We start from the raw sequence: 23,259 nt of genomic DNA on the forward strand, positions 1-23,259 counted from the left end.
CTCTTTTCTGGCACCGTGTCTTCCACAAGCAGGTAGTCTCCCAAACCCTGAGGCTGAAATTCGCTGTGCTCCAAGAATCCATGAAATCAGCAGAAATGCTTGTTGGCAGTTCCCTTCCTTTTTTTAAAAAAAATAAATAAAATCAGCCTCTGCATGAATTTCTTCCGAAGTTAGGATTCTTACAAATGAGTCACCTCCTGATGACCTAACAGCTTGATAAAGAAATGTAGTTTTTAGCTGGGGGGGGGGGGGGGGGGGCGGGGAATAGCACACCAAAGTATGTCTCTTTGTACAGATCCTTTTTATTGAGGTTTACATAAGCCATTTATCAACACAGAAAACCAGCCCGACTGCCCCCCAAATAACCGTGAAAGATGGCGAAACTAACCGACGGTGACACACCACACACAGGGCAGGTGACCGCGGACTTGAACCAGCATCTTACGTGGGATACGATTTCAAACGTGCACTAGTAAACGCATACTAAGAGGCGACCGTAAACCTCCACTGGCAAAATCGATGGGAAAAGAGATAAAAACAGATGGTAATCTAATAGGTACAATATCTAGACTTACAATATCGAATTCACTGGCTTCACTTGGTATAGCAATGCATGAGAGAAAACAGATTTATTTCTTCAAGGGCATTACACTTGGCCATGAACAGAGCAAATATGTGACTACGTGGATGGCTGCGCAGCTAGGGCAACAGGGAGAGAAAAACATCAACATGTGAGGAGGGACCCCCTCTCACAGGGACCAGTCTTCACTCTATTTCACGGGGACCCTTTTAACCACAGACAAGCCCATTTCCCAAACCATTTTGAAACGGCAAGGGGGGAAGAGTCACGTTCGAATGTGCTGCTCCCGCAAGTGCTGTTTTAAAACCCAGCGGGGCCATTTCTAAAGAATGTGGAGGAAGCAGCTTCCATTTAGTAGTTGATGAATCAGGCGCAACAGTCAAATCTAGAGGCAATGGCGAGACCGACTGGGGGGACTTGGCACGAGAAGAATCAGAAATGATGCTCTGCAGGTGAACTGCAGCTCCCGAAGGCTGACCACACAGAAACGATCGTATCTACCTGCCCCGCTCGCTGGGGCCCCTACACGACACGGTGAAATCTACTTCACGAGGGAAGGACGGCTATACACTTCCCTGAAATCCTTTTACGATGGAGCCAGGGTAGAATCAGGCATTCAAGGAACCTGTCAACAAGCAGGGGGCCTTCGGCAGAGGTAGATGAAAGCAGTTATTTCACCGCAAGTTCACCGTCAGATGTTACCCCCAGAAGTGCGCTGGCCTCTCAGCACAGATCAGAGGGTTAAGCTATTGTTGAAAACAGTCCATGGCCGTGAGAAAGGATGTCCACCCCACATTGCTATATGCTTTGTCTCAATTTTATTTTGTGGAAAAAAAAAAAAAAACCAGAAACAGAAAGGACTGCATTTCCTTAAATAACAAACTATACAAATAAAAAGGGGCAGAAGCGGTAAGCAACGTTTCTAATGAGAACTGAAGGATTCAATAAATAATATAAAAAGCTATTGTGCTAAAATAGAACTCTTGTTTTTATATATATATATATATATATATATATATATATATATATATATATGTAGTTTGGCAATCTTTATGCTACCCAGAAAAAAGCCAAATCTATTATAATTTGTTAAAACATAGAAAAATACAATTTAACAATAGAACTAAAAAAAAAAAAAAAAGGCCAGTGCTTAGCTTATAAACCACATAGAATATGTACATCATGGAATATAATCAACTAAGAAGTTGAATTTCAAGTCCTTTGGAATATGAATACACAATTAGAAATATTTCTCCATTCCCTACCCCTTACATGAGAGACATTTTATATTAGGACAAAATTAAAATCGGAAGCATAGTTACCAGTTTTTCAGAGATGATTCTGAGATTTGTTAGGTATAAGAGAGTTTACTATAAGAACGTGAGTCATTTAACTCTAAAATGCAGGGTTTTCCTATATGGTTTTGATGGAATGATACGTTAATCCATTTTCTGTAGTGTGTGCGTGCTTTTTTAAATAAAGGCAATTTAAAATTTGGGGTGCTACATTTATCAGTAAGTGCTAACCCAGCCAGGCCAGCGAAGTGGCCGGTCACTCACGCCCCCAGGCCTTTGAACGCTGCCAGAGCTGGGCATCCCTGTTACTCGGCTGTCAGAGAACAGCTCTCTTAGTCTTTGAGGATGAAGAAAATCTAAAGGCCATTATGACTCGAGGAAGCCAAGAAGTACCATTTTAGACTTCAACTTTCATTCTTCCCACAGTAAATTTTTCAAAATGTGGCCGGGATACAAAAAATTCATATTAACATGAATTTAAGTGATTAATTAATTAAAGCTTCTCAAGTTAACCTGATGTGGAAGGGAAAATCATGTTAGAGCTTTAGGAAGAAAAAATGTTTTGAAAAGTAAAGCTCACTCTGCTTGGCTCAAGCAGCAAGCCCAGTCCTGTTACTGTAGGGGAATTACGGTACCTTCAGTGGGTGTGCAGCAATGTCCCCACCTGACTGACAGGGTGACAGCAGCCCACACCCCACCTCTGGCCTTCTGCCCCTCCCCTGATTGGCTGCAAGGCACACACACCAAGATGGAGCATCAGCTCTGGGTCCCCTGTGCCTTCCCCAAGGGTGCCAGATGACAAGCAGGGACAACCAGCAACATCATTTCTACAGAAGGTCCTGGTGGAAAGCAAACAGCCTCTTACAAGTCCAGCAGCTCCATATTCAAAACTAAAACTAAAGTCTTAAAATAGTTACTATTCAACTCTTCTTGTTATAAGGGGAAAACCACCCCAAAGCACTAAGTTCAACTGGAATTTCCCTGGTGCTTTATGGTGTAAGGAGATTGGCTTTTCCCAGCGAATTAACTCCTTTTTTCCTTTGCCCCATCTCTACCAGGATCCTGCCTTCTGTGACACCCACTCCATCCACCTCCCAGCATTTGTCACAGATCCCAGTGAAGCCCAACTCCTCTCCGGGTACAAACAGCGCATCCATTCCCTGGGAGGGGAGGAGTTCCTTCCCCAAGCATCTCTGAACGACACAGATATGAGTCCCTGAATGAAACTGAGAAAAATTACATATAAATTAAATCACACAAGATAAGCCTTATCTTACACCAGCACACTGCAAATTTTTTAACATATTTACATCAAGCAAAAAAAGTCCAACTTTGAGAATTTTCTTTTCTTCTTGATAGGTTAACATTTTGAAACATCAGAAAAATCAATTCCACTGAAAAGTCAAATGTTGTATTATTCGATTGGCCCAACTATAAATTCTGAATGAAATAAAAAATCATCAGAAAAAAACACACTTTGATCTTCTTGAGAGTTAAACCACATTGTCAATTGGTCAATGATATTTTTTAATGGCCAGTGTGAGCCTTCAAACAATTGTTTTTAGTATATGTACAGCATATTTCAAAGCGCAAATCAAAGCTAACTCTTGCTTTGAACAGATGGTTGGTTGTGGTCATCGCTCTGTCTATTTGCTTTTCCAGCTTTGTTGCTGTCTTTCTTGAGCAGAACGCTTCCTTTCTTCAGCGAGCCTGGACATTTGCCCCTTCTCTTTACATATAGAATTTGAAATTGTCATGTCCGTGAATTGACCAATCAGAGGCACAGGAAGTGAAACATTCACATTAGCAGTGAAACAACAGCTGATTTCTAGCAGTTTTGCTGAAAAATTGTACTTAAACATGATAGAGAAGGAAAAACCATGAGCCCCCATGACATAAGGGAATAAATGCACCAAAGAGAATGTTTTAGGTTAAAAAAAATAACCTTGGATTCCCAAAAGTTTTAAATTCATTCCATATATGGTGTAGAGCAGCTTAATCTATTATTTTTAGGCTTTGCTTTAATGATTCCTTTGAATCATGAAATCAAGACACTACTAACATAATTTTACAAAAATATCAACTTCAGTGATTTTTTCTGACAATGTGAAAATATCCCAACCAAATAAATCTAAAATAATGATAATACTTGTGCTCAATTTTGCCCTTTTAACACTCCAAATGTAGGTAGGGTCAAATATTAAGACCTAAAACAGCCACGTATACCAAGACTTCTAAACCAACCGACTTCTTTGGCCACGGGAGCACCAGGTGCCGGCACAGAAGGGTTCCGGAAGCGCCTTCCATCTGGCAGCAGAAACACCCCCTCAGAAGGGCTGCAGGCACGAGTTCAGGAGGAAGACTGGCCTCTCCAGGGCTGCCAAACCCCAAACACACACAGGGACCTCCCCCTAAAAAGCCACTCCTCCTAAGTTCACAGAGCACTTTTAATAAATCACATCCACGTAATGCTCTTCTCAGCCCTGTCGTGACCCATCAAACGTGAGGGAGTGTAAACGTTCACTTGGAATAAATTTGAGGCGAGGCGAAAGGGCTCTCGGAATATTTCCAATTCATTTTTCTTTTGCGAAGAAAAGACAACCTTATGTTCTACTTCAGAGCTTAAATGATATTTTTCAGAGATGCGAATCGGCGTAGCTGGTGCCCTGGGTATGGAACGTGAGACGCTAAGCCCGGACCCTCAAGGAGTTCATGCACCTTCTCCACGTGAGGCTACATCTCTACCCTGTCCAGCAGAGGCAGGAGGCTCAGCGATTTCTAAACTGTAATTACCCATCTCTGAACCACAGGTGCTGAGCACATGTGATGCTGCGATGGAGCCAGTAACTAACTACAGTGGTGACAGTGACAGTCAACCACACCTGGGGAGATGCTCACTTGCCATGAACAGCTTTTCCATCTCTGGCGGGTTTTTTTTTACTTTTTTTTTTTAAAACACAATTTGAATACTGTTCTTCCCTTTTAAATCAGGAGAATCCATGCACATAGTAGCCCCCAGCTTCTATACTGGAAACAGCAGATAGTAGAACATGTATGCTAAATTCCAACTAGTAGTTGAGATAAATAGTGAACCTCAAAGTTTCTCGTCCAAGGTAACTCCTATGAAATAAAAGGCTCTTTCGGTAATTATCCTCCAAACTCTCAAGATATGGTTTCATTAAAAAGGACTCACTTTCCCAGTGAGTGCGGCACACAAATATAAACACAAAGATTCGGAACCACTAAAAATACTGAGGACAGGATGCAGATGATTACGATGTCAAGCTATTTATATTGTTAGTAGTCGACTCAGAACAATAAAATTGCACTAAGAAAGGACAAATATGTGGACTCTGAAAATTACTGTTATTATTTTTAGTCTGATGACACGGAGGACTTGGCTGGGAAACACACTGGTTCTTATAAACCAGCACTTATTTGGGACATGAAACGAACCACGGGGAGAGGAGGCCACTGGGATCAGGCCGTCGCTGTCACAGAACCCGCCAGCGCAGAGAATTATTCGCTAATGACAGTTGAACGACAATGCAAGTCAATAAACACAGTTAACCCATTCTGACACATTCATCTTCAGCCTTCTTTTTTCAATAAAATTCATTTTTAAATTATACTAAAAGGTAAAACAGAGTTTCCTTCCTTGACACATCCGTTACCCAGATGCTTCCTGAGGTCAGCCAGAGGGAACCAGAGTTGCTGTGTCTCACGACCGCTTCCAGTCCAAGCCCGAGACGGGCGCCCGCAGGCGGTCCTGTGCACCCAGGGGAAGTGCACCGACTTGATGGTTTGAAAATGGCTGTGTCACCGTGAGATGCAAACGCCACTGCCTCTCCTGCAGAGCCACCGTGAGCCTCCAACCATCTACCATCTGATGCCTTCGATGTTGAGTGGCTCCCACGCCCTTGGTCCCAGCTGCCTAAGCTCCCGGTCAGAGGCAGGCTGGTACCCGTGGGTGCGGCACCCACAGGGAGGGCCCAGATGCAGCCCTTTCAGAAAACCTCTGCAGCTTTCAAGCCCCGAGACAACGAGAGGCTGGTTCTCAAGGGCACAGAGGACACCCAGCTGGTCTGCCATCCTGCCAGGACTATGGAGCAAAGACATCTAAACCCAGCCCGGGCTGATTATGGACAGAGCGTGGCAACGGTGGGGCGACCTGAACGGCAGACTGTTCGATCTCATCTTGGCAAGCCTGAGATACATTTGATATCGGATGCAAAAAGTGACACAATCAGTAGGAATCATTTCAAGTTCTAGGTTCATCTGTAACCAAAAGAAGTGTGTGGCAAAGAAAGAGAACTTCGTTTCTTCAGTAGTTTCGAGGGCGGATGGATGCGATCGTGGCGGGAGACCCTCGGGAGGGGAGGAGGCGCCCCCAAGCCTGAGGGTGGTTGCCACTTCTAGTAGGAGCATCTCAGAGTCCTGGGCCCCCCCAGCCACGGAGCACCCCGGAGGTGAGCGACTCCATCTCTCATCCTCACACTTCTCCCAAAGGCTCCACTTTGCGGGTCGAGCAGCCCACGTGGACTTCCCGGAGGAGGTGCCGTCTCGTGGGACCCTCCTGTGCCAGGGGTCAGAGGCCATTGCTGTTCCTGTGGCAGAGGGGCGGCTTCGAGAGCTCCACGACGGCCGAGCGGGATTTGTTGAGGAACTTGGGGGCTCGACGTAACAGCCGCTGGGCCTCGGTGAACGTCTCCGTCAGCTCTTTCTTCCACTGCAAAAACTCTGGGTCACTCTGAAGGCAAACAGAAGAGGCGGAGGAGTTGGGATAGTGTCACTGGATTCGCCGACACACATGGATACCTCTGGCCAGTCCTTGGAACCCCCTTCCCCCCAGAGAAAGCACACCCCATGTCCCACCCCGCGGCCAGTGAGTAATGGGGGGCGGGTCACGCAGGAACTTCCTCCAGGGGCCCCTTGCCCAGAAGAGGGACCAAGCCCTTCAGAAGAGCCTCCTACAACCCCACAGGAGAAGTGCTGCCTTGACTTTGTTGAAAGATCACCTTTGATCTCTGATGTCTAAAATAACTCGAGTCTAGAAAATAATACACGAGGAGTTTTGACAAATTTCAGAAGCGCCTTCACATGTGCAATGACGTCATGAAGTAATTAATCATGTTTTTCCATCAACTACTAGTTTATCTCTCTAAATATGCTCTTTACAAGCACGTATACACACACACACACGTGTGCGCGTGCGCGCGCACACACACACACACACACAGTAGAAAAGTGTTGAAGTCGTGAAGCAAACACGTCTTTGTATTTACTACTGCTTTATCTCTCTAAATACGCTCTTTTCTCATCCCCCCACCAAACATCCCCCCACACCCCAGGAGAAGTGTTCAGGAATTAAGCTCGGGGTACAATAGAACTTTGGGGAGAGAAAGATGGCATTTCCCCTGTTAAGAGTTACTTGGGGATCTTATGTTTATTTCAACACACAAACCTCAGCTTCAAACATGCTGAAAGATCAGATCAGATCTGGAAAATTGTGGAACAAATAAAATTCAAGGCTCCTATTAAATACTGGATGGTTTCCAGATAGGGTAATCACGTTATTTCCTGTCCTTCCTCCTGCCATTTTCTAAGAGACACTTCTTTTAAAATAACTGTTAATTTGCTGAGATCCTTGTTTCTTCCAACTTTCTTGCTAAGTTCGTGAGTGATAAAGCATGGAGTAAGAAAATGTTTGATAACCAGGCAGGCACCTTTGTTGAATGTTTACATAATTGTTCTAACTTTCACCTCTGGAAAAAATACAAATAAACACTCACCTCACACTGCAAGACAAATTGCTTCCCTCCTTTTATCCTCAACAAAATGCACTTTTTGTCTTTAATCTGAGTTTCTTCCACAGACACGATCTGTTCCATTGTCAGTAAATTTTGCTGACCGTAAAAATAAAAGATGATAAGTTACTTCACATTATTGCATGACTTTTTAAATTAAGTTAATAAATAATACTGAACACTACCAGCTTAGAAAAAGTAAAGAAAAAATATCAGCATCTTTCTTTCTTTGATGATATTCTAGAAGTGGGGGGAAATGACTACAAAAGAAATGTACGAAAATTCAAAATGTAACATCTCAAAGAAAGCTGCAAAGAAAGGAACGTCTCTATAAGGCAGAAAGCAAGGCTGTTCCCTCGGCACAGTACTAACGTGGGGATGAGTGTGAATCACACGTACCTCTCCTGCATCACACACTTGCCTAGACATGATCAATCCTGCTATGAGGGAACAATGACGCCGCTACCTACAATCTACATGAGCGAGAGGTGTGTCGCTGGCTTTGAACCCAGCAGCCCAGTAAAAGTTCGGTCACGCTAGCTTGTAAGCAACTGATATTTTGATCACGTCGAAATGATGTTGTAAACACAGATGACGTCCTTAAACGACTGTCCTGCTGGGTCTACAGCATCACTGCTTCCGGTGAATGCTACCGTGTCTCTGAGCACCTTACCATTTTATGTTTTTTGGGATAAATACTCCAGGAATCCTAAATGAAAAACAACACCATCATAAACCCACGTTTTCTTTTTCCCTTACTTAAACTTACGAATCTACCCAGGCACGTTACGTAGCTTCGTGAATCACCGCTAAATGCTGACTCTCTTAAAACCAAGATAATTTATCATATCCAATGGTAAGCAAAAGAAGATTCTAGTTTTCAAATATCCTGAAAAGCGAGACAATTTCCTTTCAAAGTGTGCAACAGTGACTGACCAGTAGATAGCACAGTAAACGCATACTACGCCCAGGGCCACTCATCATCTGGAAATAAACATTATATAATGATGTATGTATGAATTATAACTCAGGTGCTAGTAAGTATACGATAATGTAAAAAATACATATGTAATATTATACAAAATATAATTATCTTGTATTTATGTATCATCATATACACATGTTCTATGTAATATGTATATTTTATATTATACAATACTTAGCAGTACCTGAGTTATAATTCAGGACCCCCATAGAGTCTTATTAATCATAACTCAGATCCTAGATGTATGAATTTTTAGAAAATGACTTCTACGGCACTAGCAATAGTGAGAAGATCATGGTCATTTAGGAAGAATGTGGTCACACACAGTAGCAATCACTTGTAATTAAATGGCATCTTCACCAACAAGGATTTGCAAAACACATTCCAAAGTCAAACACACCAGATTTGGGCTCACCATTTTCCATGCTCTGGCCAGTAGAGAGCTATATTCTGATACAGGGGCCATATTCCAATACACCAACTATGTTTTTCACAGTTGGGACCACTGTCCTGCTTATGATGACCAACCATTCCCTCCCCAAGAGAACTCCTTCCACGGAGACAAGCCCTGGGCGCTCCACACAGCAGACGCTTAATAAATGCTGCCCCACTTGCTACGAGGGATGGTGCAGATGGGAAATTTCTCTTTTCTTGTTCACTAACATTAGCTCTCGAAAGGACCTTACAGGGTGGCTGTATCTTCCCATCTAATGCGATAAAGCCCACTTCCGATTTTCCAGCAAGGTGGAGACAACAGGAGGGGGGTCAGGTGCCCTGGCCTGGGTGCCAAGCTTCGCAGCCTGCACCGCAGACCTCGTCTTACTCAACCCTGACTCAGGGAGGCCTCGTAACGGAGACACGGGGCACAGGCAGACCCCAGTCGGAATCACTCCTCACCCACACCTGTCACTGGTGCCAGACCTTCCCTCTCTAAGCCCTGGTTCTCTCTTTATAATATAAGGCTTGGACCTCAAAGGTGGCTAAACAAATTAAAAGTGTGTGTGTGTGTGTGTGTGTGTGTGTGTGTCTGTGTGTGTGTCTGTGCCTGTGTGTCTACAGCACCAGGCCCGAGATAAATCTGCAACAATTGCAGTAGTCGTTATCATTTCTTCTTCTCCCATTTTATAGATGAGGAAACTGAGGCTCAGTCGACATAATGTGCTCCAAGTCCCAGAGACACAGAGCAGTGGATTTAAACACCTCTGACTCCAAAGTCCCAGTTTTTTCCCCTTCTTTGATCCACCTACCGCTCTCCAGCCCTCCTCAGACCTGCCTGCTTCGACCTCCCTGGAAGGCACCTTCTGTTTTCAGGTAGCACCAAATCCTTCCTTGACTCAGAAGTTTAAAAGTTAATGTCTGAACAGGAAAATCTCATGTATACATGTTAAAAGAGATATGGGAGCTAGAGGGAGATCTGAGAAAACATGCAGGCGATGTGAAATCACCACGGAAACGAGTGCTCGGGAAGATGCCACAGACTTACTCGTGACTCGCCCTCTCCTCTCCATTCAAGTCTGTTTGGAAAGAGGTAAAAATATCGACGCTGCCACTGAGTCAGGAATGGGTTTCCCAGCTTCAGCATGTACCCGTGCATGATGCAGTCTCTTCCCAGAGCGTAATCTGAGGCACGGAACACAATGGTGAAATTTAGCACGGTCTGAAACAGAATGCCTATATGCTTCTCAGAAAAAAAGAATGACACACTTTTTAGAAAAAGAGCAAGTTTCTATAAAGACAGCACACTATAGAAATCATTATTTTACTTTTAAACACATTAAAGAACAGGTCTCTTCATCTCTCTACTAACATATTAAATGGCTGTTTCTCAATATTCTGATAAACTCATGATGTTCCTCTATTGCTCTGAGAGGGTCAAAGTTTGTTTGCTAAATATTTTTTCATTATGTAGGGTGATAACTGAGGAATAGAGAGTGATTAAACTCAAGCTATGCCCAAAGTACCTTTGCCTTTATATGGAATTGGGCTTCTCCCTTTAATGTTATTTAAAAAAAATAACAAGAGAGGGGATTTTCTTGTCCAAAGAAGCCAAAGTAACACAAGGGTCAAAAACTGGTCTTTCCTCCACTTAAGGTTATAATTATCCTTCATATATATGGTTATGTAGGGAGGCCAAGCTAATTCACATGCATGTTGAGTTCTGATTACATTTTTACAGCAAAGTATTGTCTCAAAAAAAAAAAAAAAGGTCAATTTTAAGTGGCTTACTTTGCCTTCCTTAGAGGATTTGGTGATTGTGCTAAAATCATTCATTCACTCACTCATTCATTCAACTATGAAGGGAATGAATGCCTAGGTGCTGGGCATGTGCTAGGCATTCTGGACACAGCAGTGGATAAAAGAGACAAAAGTCCTCGCCTTCAGGGAGCTTACATTCTAGTGGGAGATTCAGGTAATAAATAAGCAAAACCCATGTTGTGTCACTCGGACACAAGCAGGAAGGAAAAGAATGAAGGAGGGAGGGGCCTCGGGAGGGTCCGTGGTGATGGGGTGTGGTTCATGGAGTTGCCATTTTAATGGAAAAGGTGTCTGCATTTGTCAGGTACATTTAAAGTATACGTCTTATATTTTTACTTCTTCTGAGATCTTCAACCAAGATCTAGTTATTCCTAAATTACTTAATTACATGTGAGAATAATTCATTAATTTGCTAGATGTTCTAATTACAGCTCTAATTAAAAGCCTACACTTCAACAAGGTCATTAACATACATATTTTTTTCTGGGTCCAATTTGTCAAGATTCTAGTGACATCGTGGCTCTCCCTTGAGCAAACTACCGAGGCTATAATTTCCTGTGTAAAATCCGTAACAGCAAACGTGGTCCAGAGTGATCTCAGTGGACCCGTTCTCTCAAGAACGGCTTAGAAATAAAGCCCCTTTCCCTGCAGAATGGAGGTGAACACAGTTAAAGGGCTGTCACGTTCCCTTGGTGCACTCAGGCGACTTTTAGGTAAGGAGTCATTCATCCAGGATGGTGGACACTTTTCTAAGCAAATGATAAATGCTACTGGGGGATGGTCGACAAGACCTAGGAATCCTGCACCAAGATACCCCCACCAAAGCAAATTGTTCACAGACTGAAATTGTTTCCGGTCATTCTTATTATACGTTAACCTCAGAAAGGTCTTTGCTTAGAAGTAAAACAAAAAGCTACCTTCATCACTAACCACAATAAGTTTAAATATCAAAAAGCCATAAAGTCTTAGAAAAATCAAGAGTGGCAATATCTGGTGAATCAAAGATGACTGATTTATTTAATACTGGATGTTATGTATTCTCCTATGGAAATCCTAACAGGGCACTCAAATATGGCAAATGAAAATATGGCTTGGTGACTCTTTTTCTTTTTTTGGGGGGGGAGGGATATTTGCTATATGGTAATGCAGGATTTTACTTATTCTGTCCATTAGTAACTACTATTTGATAACTTTTTTTTTTTGCGGTACGCGGGCCTCTCACTGTTGTGGCCTCTCCCATCGCGGAGCACAGGCTCCAGACGCGCAGGCTCAGTGGTCAGGGCTCACGGGCCCAGCCGCTCCGCGGCATGTGGGATCTTCCCAGACCAGGGCACGAACCCGTGTCCCCTGCATCGGCAGGCGGACTCTCAACCACTGCGCCACCAGGGAAGCCCCTTGATAACATTTATAATATTAATAGAACTTAATCTAAGAGAAGTTCAACTTCTTTTTTTTTTTTTTTTACATTTCAATACTGGATATTAATCAGAAAGATAGTCAAAATTACTATGGTCGAAATTTTTACATCAAAAATTTGTAATAAGCGTTTGGTATTAGTCTACGTACAGTTCAGTTTTTGGTGTAAAGTTCTTTGGCTGCAAGAAAGAACATTTGGTTTACTTCACTAATAGGAATATCTCTTAATGCTGGCATGGCTCCTTCTTGGTATTTCTTCTGCTGTTGGTTTTTGGCACAGTTATCTGTGATCGTATGAATGGAGTTGAGTGGAGAGGCACTCGTCATGTTTATTCCAAATGAGAGCACGTAACCAGTCACTACAGTAATGAGGAGGTACACAGGCACTGCAACTAACTGCCCAGTGTTTTTGAGGCCAATAGGTTAAGCCTAAGGAGTTTAGCCAAGATTCAGGAATAAAAGCCCACACAAGATACAGTGTGAAGCCAAATTGGGAACTTAAGAAAAGGAGAAAGCCATAAGTCGCTCTTTCTGGCAATGGCGACGGTGAATTTTCCACCATTTTCCCCGTGGCTTTAGATAATCTCGGGTCCTTGACGCGCCCACTCGGCCCCTCCCCACAGTTCGGCCCTGGTGACTCTTTCATGCTGTTTATAATATAAATGTATGTATATATACTTATGTCTCTTGACAAGTAAACATGTAATACTAAGTTCCTCACCATACTTTGCGGGGCCCCGTGGAAAATGAAAATGCAGGCCGCTTGTTAAAAAAATTATTAAGAATGTCAAGATGGTACCAGCAGAGCATTAACCTGGGTCGGCGGCCTGATGACACCACACAGGCCGGACACCCAGGAAGCTGGCCCTGTTGCTGACACCGTGATACTTAATCTTTAAGGAAGAAAACTTCCAAACTGGCCCCCAAACTCCAAGATAAGAAGGTGTATTGACAAAATACTGCTGACGACCTCCATACGTATTATTTATATGTGGACTAAAGACTTTGAAATATCAAGTATATATTTATATATATGTATAACGGAATCGCTTTGCTGTACACTTGAAACTGACACAACGTTGTAAATCAACTAAATTTCAATAAAGACTTTTTAAAAAATTAAAGACTTTGAAATATCATTTCACACTGATCTTTCCCAAGCCAGGTAAAACGAAAACAATTTATGGCATTTCCCCCACTCTACTGGAAAGTACTTTATGACCCAGATACTATTTTCAGCTTTACAAGAGATCTTGAAAATTCATTGCTTTAGAAACATCTTCAGACACACCAGCTATTTTACCTTCTTCGTGGCCAAGCTGCTTATTTTTAGCTCTCTTCCTGGCCTCGATTTTATCCGTGTCTGCATTTACTGCTTCATAAACAGTTTCCGCCACTTCCTGCTGCCAGCGCTCAGAGATCACCAGAGGGAAGTTCTTGTAGAGGTCTTGGTCGCAATCAAGAAGCTTATCATTTTAAGGAATCAAGATATGTATGATTTAACATGCTTACAAAGGCAACAGATTCAACAGTACCATAACCGCGTGTAGGAAGATAACTAGACAACAGCCTATAACCATTAAGAGATATGTATGATTTAACATGCTTACAAAGGCAACAGATTCAACAGTACCATAACTGCGTGTAGGACGATAACTAGACAACGGCCTGTAACCATTAAGAGACAATTTGTTACTTGTCATAAACCTCCACCAATGACAACCGAGTGACCAAGGCATATACTGTACAACATGGGGAAGATAGCCAGTATCTTACAATGACTGTAAATGGAGTACAACCTTTAAAAGTTGTTAATCACTATATTGTACACCTGTAAGTTATATAATATTGTACATCAACTATACTTCAATAAAATCTTTTAAAAAGAAAGACACTCTAACAACCGGGACCCACACACGGCGATGTATTACGGGCACCTCACTCCCACCCCTGGGTCAGTCAGATGCAGCCCAATCTTCTACAGCATCTTCATAGCATTTTTGCCAATGAAAACTAACATATATAGGGTTTTCTTTAAAGGATGACAAGAATCTGGCAACAAAATAATTTCGATTATAGTGAGGATATTTTATCTGTGAAAACAGATCCCTATGGTTTTAGATACAGTTACAAGGGAGAAGCCAGGAGGGCTTTCTAACCACCCCCCCCATTATTCTGTAAAGTGAGAAAAACTAAAAGGTCCACTAGGCCAAATTTACCATTTAGCCCATGAGCCTTCCAATGAGTCCAAGTTGAACAGTATGATCGTAAGTCTCGAGATACACGGAGACTTTAGGCAATGTGGCCTTTCAGAGGTGCTATAAGAAAAATTACACTTAACGATAGCATTTCTCTTCCAAACTATTACTCAAAATTCTTCATTCTTCTCCCTAAGTGAGCCTGTACTCTGAAAGCAAGCTAAGAAAATGGTTTTACAGATTTGAGTTACAGTTCTGTGGCAGAAAGACAAGCGATCCTACTGACAGGAAAAAATAGCCCTGTCTTTCAAAAGCAGGGATCTCTCTAGAAGCTTGACTCGTTCACTCCCTTGCCTGAGAGATAAGTACGGGAGAGAGGCAAGTTATTTAGAAGGAAAAGGGAGAAAGACCAAGGGTGAGGCTCCTGCCCACAGGCCTTGAGTGAGTCACTGAACCACTGGAGGAACCTGCATCCTGGTCCCAATCAGGATGCTCTCCACCCACCCTTACTGACTTGTTATCCTAACGTGCTGATTCTGAGATCAAAATGTGTACTGTTTTTCCCCTTTCAGCTTTCTTCAGACGCCCAAACCAAGCCTGGAGCTGAAACCTTTGTGTGTCCTGAGTGTGAACACGCTCATGCGTGTGTGTGTGTGTGAGTGTGTGTGTGTGTGTGTGTGTGTGTGTGTGTGTGCGGTGCAGTGCTAGAGCATCAAGGCCAGGAGAGCACCCTGCGATGAGGGACACTGGGGCAGATTCTGCAGAGTTGGGCAAAAGTGAAAACACCCTCCTTTCCAAAGTGGTTGCTCTGAAATGGACAACTCTGCTTTATACACAAATGGTTCCATCTCCTGTAAGGTCAGAGAGCCTTGGTCTTTATGACTCGGCCTATGTGAAAAATGAATAAAACAAAGCTCTACATGAAGTGAGCTTTTTTTTTTTTCTCCTTAAAGAACAATGTATTATTTGGGCTGCATTTTAAGAGACACAGTCTTCTCAGCTCTGGTTCCGGAAGAAGCAAAACCACCACAACAGAAACTCCTAGTGTACGTGCCAGGAGGCTGACACAGGTGACCCACCCACAGAGAAGGCCTGGCAACGAAACCACTCACTTCACAGGCAAGCAAACCAATGCTCCTGAGGTTCCCTAAATGGCCCTGATTCCCTTAGGTAGTAAGTGCAGATCTGAGGCCAGTGTGTCTGACTCCAAAGCCCAGAATACAGCTGACAAAATTGAAAGCGTGAAGACTCTCTTTTGAACAACAAAATTTTCACAGGCTCCCACGTGATATTCGTTTTCCTTTTAGTGCCCTTTGCTGGAGAGAGGTATGTCTGATGACAAAATTCTACTGTGACAGCAGTGATCCTTTTAGGTAACTCTGTAAAAGGACTATTCCCGAAGCTATAAGGTGGTCCTGTCTGTCCAGGCCACAGAAGATGCCAAGCGTCTGCACAGTGGTCACGCTGCTGTCCCCAGGGGAGCCACGGCTCAGACCAGGCCCTCTCCGCTGTGCTTCACCTGACCTTCCCCGCCACCCCCCATCCTGCCATCCTGGGAAACTGGCCACGTGAGCACCCCAATCACCTTTACAGCTGCCTGGTAGGAAAGACCAGGGGGGCTGACACAAGGCCATAAATGCAGGCAGCTGAGAAGACGCGGGCAGGGGAGCCTCTCAGAGGGAGAAGCCGAGAAAGTGGGGGCAGTGAGAACTTGACACGTAGTGACACGCTCTGACTGGGCATCCAAAAGAGGGTGACTTTCTCCCATGACTCACCACCTCTAATTATGCCCTGTCTACTTGGAAAATAATGATAGGCACCAAAGTCTGAAAAATGCAGAAGATGCTATATATATTAAAAAAAAAACCAAACAAACGTGATTATTTCACTTTTGACTGACAAATGCAAAACGATTCACGCTGTTTGCTCTTTTCATCCTGACACAGAGAAACCAGGGTATTTGGGAGAACTAAGATGACTGGCTGTCTGGCATGAGGCCAAGTACGTTTGCCATCACCCGGCTGTGTTTCCCTGCTTCATAACACGTCTGAGTTTTCTATCAACCACCAATCTATCCAAATCAATAAGAATGTGACCACTTTGCAGTTTATCACACGTAAAATAGGTAGTCCAAAGAAAGCTGTCGTGGTCTCTAATTCAGGTCTTGACCTCTTCTACATTCGTAAAATATATGGCTATTCATCTGTAAGTTACAGTCCACAAACAGGCCAGTACTAAGTCAATCATGAAGCCTGATTTCCAATTAAAAAATCCCCCACCCTCCAGAAAAAAACAAAACAAAACCTGAAAGCAAGCATCGCCGGTGTACCTTGATGCCTTTGGTATCCTCTTCATCAAATGAGCCGATGTCAAAGGCGTCGGCTGCATTGACTTCCCCCCGGGGAGGGATCAAGGGTGGAGGGTACTGGAAGAGCCAGAGAAGAAAGGTTCAGCTACTAGGTGACTCAGGGCCCGGTCCCAACCTGCTATTCTATAAAGAGATCTCAGTGCGACACATCAAGGTGTCACAGTCCGTGCAGGGCTCATTCAAGCTCACACGAATCACAGTGCACAGTTCACAATGCCCCCAAAGGAGATGCAGCCCCACGACCCAGTTTGCTAGAAGCTTAACGCCTGCAATGGGGCAGGGTGGGGTGCCCCGCACCCACAAACGTCCCGAGGCCAATGCTGGCTGAACCAGAGCCCGAACTCTATTCCTAATTAGGCAGGACTAACAGAGCATCATCCCTCAACGGTCTGAGCTGATGCAAAGATGAGTCCAAAGATGATCATCAACACTGAGAAAAAACAACAACTTGAATCTGGGGTGTTTTCCTGAATCAATGAGAATATTAAAAAGTAGCTTAAAATAAGCCAAGGGGATTATGCTACTATACAATCATGCTAATTCTTAAATTATGTGGTGCTGGGCTCAAAAGTATCTAAGTGTATGACAAACGTTTCTCGTACATTTTTACATATAAACAAAGAGGGAGAAGTTGTTCCAAAGGGAATGAGCCATAAGGCAGCACGTGGATAGGAGAGCAAGAAGCAGGGCTGTGGATGGAGAGCTGGGGCGGACCCGGGAGACAGAGCCAGGACGTAGAGATGCATACAGAGATGCAGATGGAGAGCACAGTCGGGGTGGTACCCGGGGTGGGGTCCCAGCAGGAGTACCTTCTGCAGGTAGACTTGCTGCCAGTCGATGCCTCTGAAGAAGTTGTGCGTTTTTAGTTCCTGTGCACTGCGGGAGACAGGGAGTCACAGCAGTGGTAAGTAAATATGCAGTCGGAAATCTAAGAAGCGCTTTGCAAAAATTATCTCCTATTGCAGAGCACACAGGGACAACTGTTTCCAGCTCTTTAAGAAGCAAGTAAAATATGCTTTTTTCGAAGCAATCCAAGAAACACTGTGATGTTTAGAAATACTGCCCACTGAGCCTAGGAATATGGTCCATGGGATACTTCACTGGGGACGCTTATCCCAGCCTGAGATAACCTAGGGGTTTTCACAGATTATATCTATATCTGATTCTGTAATCATGAGAACAAATTTAACTAAGAACTAAATTAGAGATCCACACATTAAAGAGATTGACAGCAAATGTCTACACGTCCTCACAGATCAGATGGCAGGGATATGAAGCACCAAATATTAATTTTGAAGCAAACTAGAAATCTAGCAGAACAGTGCATGCCAAACCCCTCCCTAAACTGAAGAAACAGTCTTTCCCAAAGATCCCTGCTACAGTTCAGTTCACATGGAACAGAAGAAGTTGCAGACTCTGAGGGAAACACGTGGGTCAATATACATATAGTTCCCATGTGATTCCCTCCGACCCCCTCTAACGGAAATGGAAGATTCTCAATGTATTGAAAGGAACTGTTCTGCTTTCCAGGTGAAGACGCTGAAAGGCAGAAGCAACGGCCTACCCGCGTCCGTGGCAGCCGAGTCGCTTACTAACGTCTCGCTGGAGCAAGCTTTCCAGAAGGGACTTCAGCTCAGGGGAGAAGATGTCTGGAAGTTCCACATTCTGGGGGTGGGGGGCGGGGGGAGAATATGATCTCAAAAATGCATCCAGGGAAACAGTGCCCTCACCCCCGACCAGATTTGAAGGCCATTTCTTGCATAAGGATAGTGTTACAAAAAAAAAAAATTGCAGATTCATTGCCAACTAACATTGACCCTAAAGAAACACAGAACAGTTGCTCATCTTCAGAGTCAATCGACAGGCTGGAGCCAGAAGAATCAGGTCTCCTCGCTCTTCTGCATCCCAGTCATTTTTCCTTTCGTTTGATTTCTTTGGTTTTGTTCTTGCTTTTCTACATCTTGCTCTTACTGATTGTTAGCAAAGCCTGATATCTGCCTTAGCATCTATTTCCAGTGTTTTAAGAAAGCTTTTTTTTTTTTTTATGCTGGTTGTGATGGAATGAAACATGAAAATTATAATGCAAAAAAAAAATAGTTTTTGACCTCCTTACCATGGTGAGTGTCATTCGGTCTATCTCATGCTTATCTTTGGTTTTATGTTGTCTGAAAGGGCTGTGACTGTAGAAATAAAGAAAATTCCATCACTAGATGGTTTCAGGTTAACAGCAAACATTGTTGACTAATATTTGGGCAAGGTATTACGTTCTGTCACTGCTCATTTGAAACTGCAGAAATACAAAAGCCATAAACATATAAGCATTTCCAGAGAAAAACTGATGATCAATTGACAATCAGATATATTAGGTCCTGAAGGAGCAAAGGCTTATGTTTACTTCAACTCCTGAGCTTCACGTCAATGCAGTCATGGTATCAAAATATACTTTAGCAAATATATTCCAAGTGCTAATTTAAAATATCACTTGGGAAAAAAATTAGCAAACAGGTATTTATGAAAATGAAAGTCACACACATGGCATTTGTCACATTACTGTTTGAGATAATGGTAACTTTCATACTTTTTTTTTTTTTTTTTAGAATGGGTATTAGTTCCTCGTACAATGCAAAGAACTGCAGTCAAATCAAAACACGTCCAAGATGAACACACTTCCCCCCTAGAATCCAGTAATTTTAAGCACTACATTCCTTTGAGGATAAGAGATATAAACTAACCCTGTGCTCCCAGACCCTCCAGAGTTCTGAGAACTGCTCCCTCATGTCCTACTTACAAACAGCCCCAGACTTAAGAGTCAGAAACCCTGGGTTCACGCTGTGACTTGGCTGTTTGCCGGCTGTGAACCAGTCATGGAAACCACCAGTCTCAGTCTCTCTTCATCTGCAAACGGCATAATGCAATATCCGTCACCAAAACGGTGACGGGAACGAATAAAATAATGTACATGCTAGCATGCTAGTAGCCGAGACAATGGCAGTATACGGTGGGTATCTGATACACATCTGTGAAATTAATAAGGATGAGTCTAACTTCACAAAATGAATGTCTGCTTGATCAACTATGTAAAGAAATTATTCTTACTCTTGATTACATTTTTAAAATGCTGAATAAGCTGGCTTTTAAAGTTAACCTTAGATATCACTTATATATGGAATCTAAAATATGACACAAATGAACTTATCTACGAAACAAAAACAGACTTACAGACATAGAGAACAGATTAGTGGTTGTCAATGGCGGGGGTGGGGGTGAGGAATGGATTGGGAGTTTGGGATTCGCAGATGCAAACTATTATATACAGGATGGATAAACAACAGGTTCCTACTGTATAGCACAGGGAATTATAGTCAATATCCTATGATAAACCATAATGGAATAGAATGTGAAGAAGATGTATATATATATATATCTATATATACATACATATATATATATAACTGAATCACTTGGCTGTACACTAAAAACACAACATTGTAAATCAACTATATTTCAATAAAATAAATTTAAAAAAACAAAGATACTCTTAGCATTAAAAGAGACTAGTAAACATGCAAACTAGAAAACCCTGGCCTTATTTATTTTGAAAATTAAAGAAGGGATATGATTGAGATTTCTGATGGTAAGACATGCCTGTAAAATGATCAACCCTGTAGATTTAATTATAAGGCATATATAACATAATCTGAGGCAAGATATTATATAAAATAGTTAACTCTATAAAATGGATAAGGATGTTGAGCACATAAATCAATGTGATTTAGAAAAAAGAGCTAAAACGTCCACCCACTCTTGCTACTGAATAAGTTAAACTATGATGATGATTCCACTTCAGAGTATTTATTTAAATATTTCAATTTTCACTTTGCACAAGAGAGGGCACTCTAACGCTTGCTTTCTTTCATATGCAGTGAAAAACACAGTAATTTCCATCTCTTGAAAGCATTAATTTGGAAAAAAAAATCTAAACAAGGTAAATTAGTACCAAGCAAACATACGCCAATCTTTAAAACAGATTTTGATTGGAAATAGTCTTTGCATCCTAATTGTTTCCAAGGAGAAAAATGTAAAATTACTGCATTTAAAAAGCAAATGGGATAGAATAACAAACTATATCTGTTGTTTATGAGATACTATAATTTTTAAAAACTTGACTTGGATCATTCTGTATGCAAAATACACAGAGATATTAACATGTTCATGGTTCAAGAGAAAAGGAATATAGGTTTATTAAATCTTACTACAACTTCAGTCTCTCTTCATGACACAACTGCTCCTACCCCCCAGAGTTCCTTAACGTATAAAAGGGGATTGTGTGAAGGTCTCCTGTGTTTCGGCAAATCCATCTGCTTTGGCTCCTGTGTGCAAAGCCGGAGGACCCCTTCCTGCTCTCAACCCTCATGTGCTTGCCTGCATCTGATGCTGGAAGCAGAGGGCTGTGCCCAGACAGTTGGAGAGAAGGATGACTGTGTTCTGACAGAGATGCTCCGTGCTAAATTTAAAAACTCTTTCATGTGACCAGAGGGAGGGCTTTGCGAGGGGACGGGAGTTAAAGTTAGCGGTGCCAAAAACATTACCGGCACACGGGCCCGATCGTTACAAATCCCATTTGATAAATATAGCTCTGCCACGTCTGACTCAATAAGAAACAATCGGAAATGCTTGTCGGATCTTCGGTTCTGGACTGTTGTGCTGAGAAAGTCTGGTCTTTCAAGCCCTGAGGCGCATCTGTTTCCAATGTCTTCTTGATTATTCTTTGTGAACAAAACCCAAGATTCTGTTTCTATTTTGGAAAATGTTAAAGAAAACCTCCTATAGTAATGATCTCCATTCTGAGGGAGGCACGTGGTGCTCGCAGATCCTGTGTGATCACAGCTGCTCCCTGACGCAGCCGCTTTAAATAGGAGACAGTAACGGGCCTGTCAACAACTTATGACGTGGGCCAAGCTCTTCCAACAGCACATGCAACACTCCGGCTGCGTCGGGGGACGTTATGGGAATAGAATTCACATGTACAGTGGTCAGATGTGGCTTCTGAATAACAGAGAGAGTGGGAGAGCCGAAAATTTCCCCCCAAACGAGTTGGGAAATCGTTCAAGTCATGCTAAATGATGGGGAAACACACACACACACACACACACACACACACACACACACACACGCACGATACATCATTCACAGTGAAAAGATGAGCTCAGAAACAATCCATTTATAAATACAAGTGACTACAAATCTTTACGTCAAAAATTAATTTTAGGGCTTCCCTGGTGGCGCAGTGGTTGAGAGTCCACCTGCCGATGCAGGGGACACGGGTTCGTGTCCCGGTCCGGGAAGATCCCACATGCCGCGGAGCAGCTGGGCCCGTGAGCCATGGCTGCTGAGCCTGCATGTCTGGAGCCTGTGCTCCACAGCGGGAGAGGCCATAGCAGTGACAGGCCCGCGTTATCGCAAAAAAAAAAAAAAAAAAAAAAAAAAATTTAGAATACCAAAAAGATTGCATGTCACATCAAATGTGAGTTTTGAACCTAAGTCAATAGCTACCGAAGTATTTATAAACATTCCTGTTTTTCCCTATGGGAACCAACTCAGCAACCTCAGGCAGAGCTCAGTTCTCCCCAGACCACCACCTGGGCTCTGTCCTTGTGTCTGACAATCAATGGCTACAAGTTTAAGATCAAGGCTACTGTCACGTCAATTCTTTCCCTTCACAGAGAGCTGAACTCTAGATTGAGGATCATGACGGTGATTCCGCACATGTGCAATATGGACACCTCTTTATACACAGATGCTCTTCAGGGTCTGAGAGTCAGCTGAAGTGGAAGCAGTGACCCCCACCCAACATACAGCCCTGAGCGGATGGGTCCATCACTGAGTCCAGGGATGCAAACACGTTCTCGGGCCTCGACAGCTTCCTTACATCCAGGTTCCTGTCCCTTGCACCCTGTGGGATCCTTCTAGGGTGTCACAACAGAACTAGGGGTTCAGACAAGTGTTTCAGCGGAAGCAATGGGGCACACTGGTCAGTGTGAGCAGTATCTGATCAGAGAAAACAGAAGCGAAAAAAAGACCCTTGGTGACCACTGGTCACCCTCACTGCGCAGATGTGGGGAGGAGGGGAAGAGACTTGCTCTGGAGCAGTTTCTCATCCTCAGCTGTGTGATCCTTTGTTGGAGCAGCGGGGGCCGCCCTGTGCACTGTACGATGCTTAGCGGCAACCCTGGCCTCGACCCGCTAGATGCCAAGTTGTGACAACCAAAAATGTCCCCGGGCATTGCCAAGCACTCCTGGGGTTGAGGACGAGCGCTGGGGAGTGGCTGGCATGGAGTCTGGTTCATCCCATGA

General features: G+C 43.2%; 1 protein-coding gene and 1 pseudogene across 5 annotated transcripts in view; both read right to left on the reverse strand.

Moving 5' to 3' along the window:
* Positions 1-284: 284 nt before the first annotated feature.
* Positions 285-23,259, reverse strand: part of GRK3 (G protein-coupled receptor kinase 3) — a 123,249-nt gene continuing 100,274 nt past the window's right edge. For all 5 annotated transcript variants that reach the window (XM_067700415.1, XM_067700419.1, XM_067700417.1 and 2 more), the window contains 8 exons: positions 19,019-19,085; positions 18,470-18,570; positions 17,715-17,781; positions 16,867-16,962; positions 13,643-13,805; positions 10,151-10,287; positions 7,668-7,781; positions 285-6,625 (listed from right to left, as the gene is read on the reverse strand). In XM_067700415.1, the coding sequence (XP_067556516.1) occupies positions 6,464-6,625; positions 7,668-7,781; positions 10,151-10,287; positions 13,643-13,805; positions 16,867-16,962; positions 17,715-17,781; positions 18,470-18,570; positions 19,019-19,085 (907 nt within the window). In that variant the 3' untranslated portion in view covers positions 285-6,463. The remainder of the gene's footprint in view (positions 6,626-7,667; positions 7,782-10,150; positions 10,288-13,642; positions 13,806-16,866; positions 16,963-17,714; positions 17,782-18,469; positions 18,571-19,018; positions 19,086-23,259) is intronic.
* Positions 10,324-13,633, reverse strand: LOC137203726 (phosphatidylinositol N-acetylglucosaminyltransferase subunit P pseudogene; annotated as a pseudogene).

Source organism: Pseudorca crassidens, chromosome 12 (genome assembly GCF_039906515.1).
Source record: "Pseudorca crassidens isolate mPseCra1 chromosome 12, mPseCra1.hap1, whole genome shotgun sequence".
In the NCBI taxonomy this organism is placed as follows: domain Eukaryota; kingdom Metazoa; phylum Chordata; class Mammalia; order Artiodactyla; family Delphinidae; genus Pseudorca; species Pseudorca crassidens.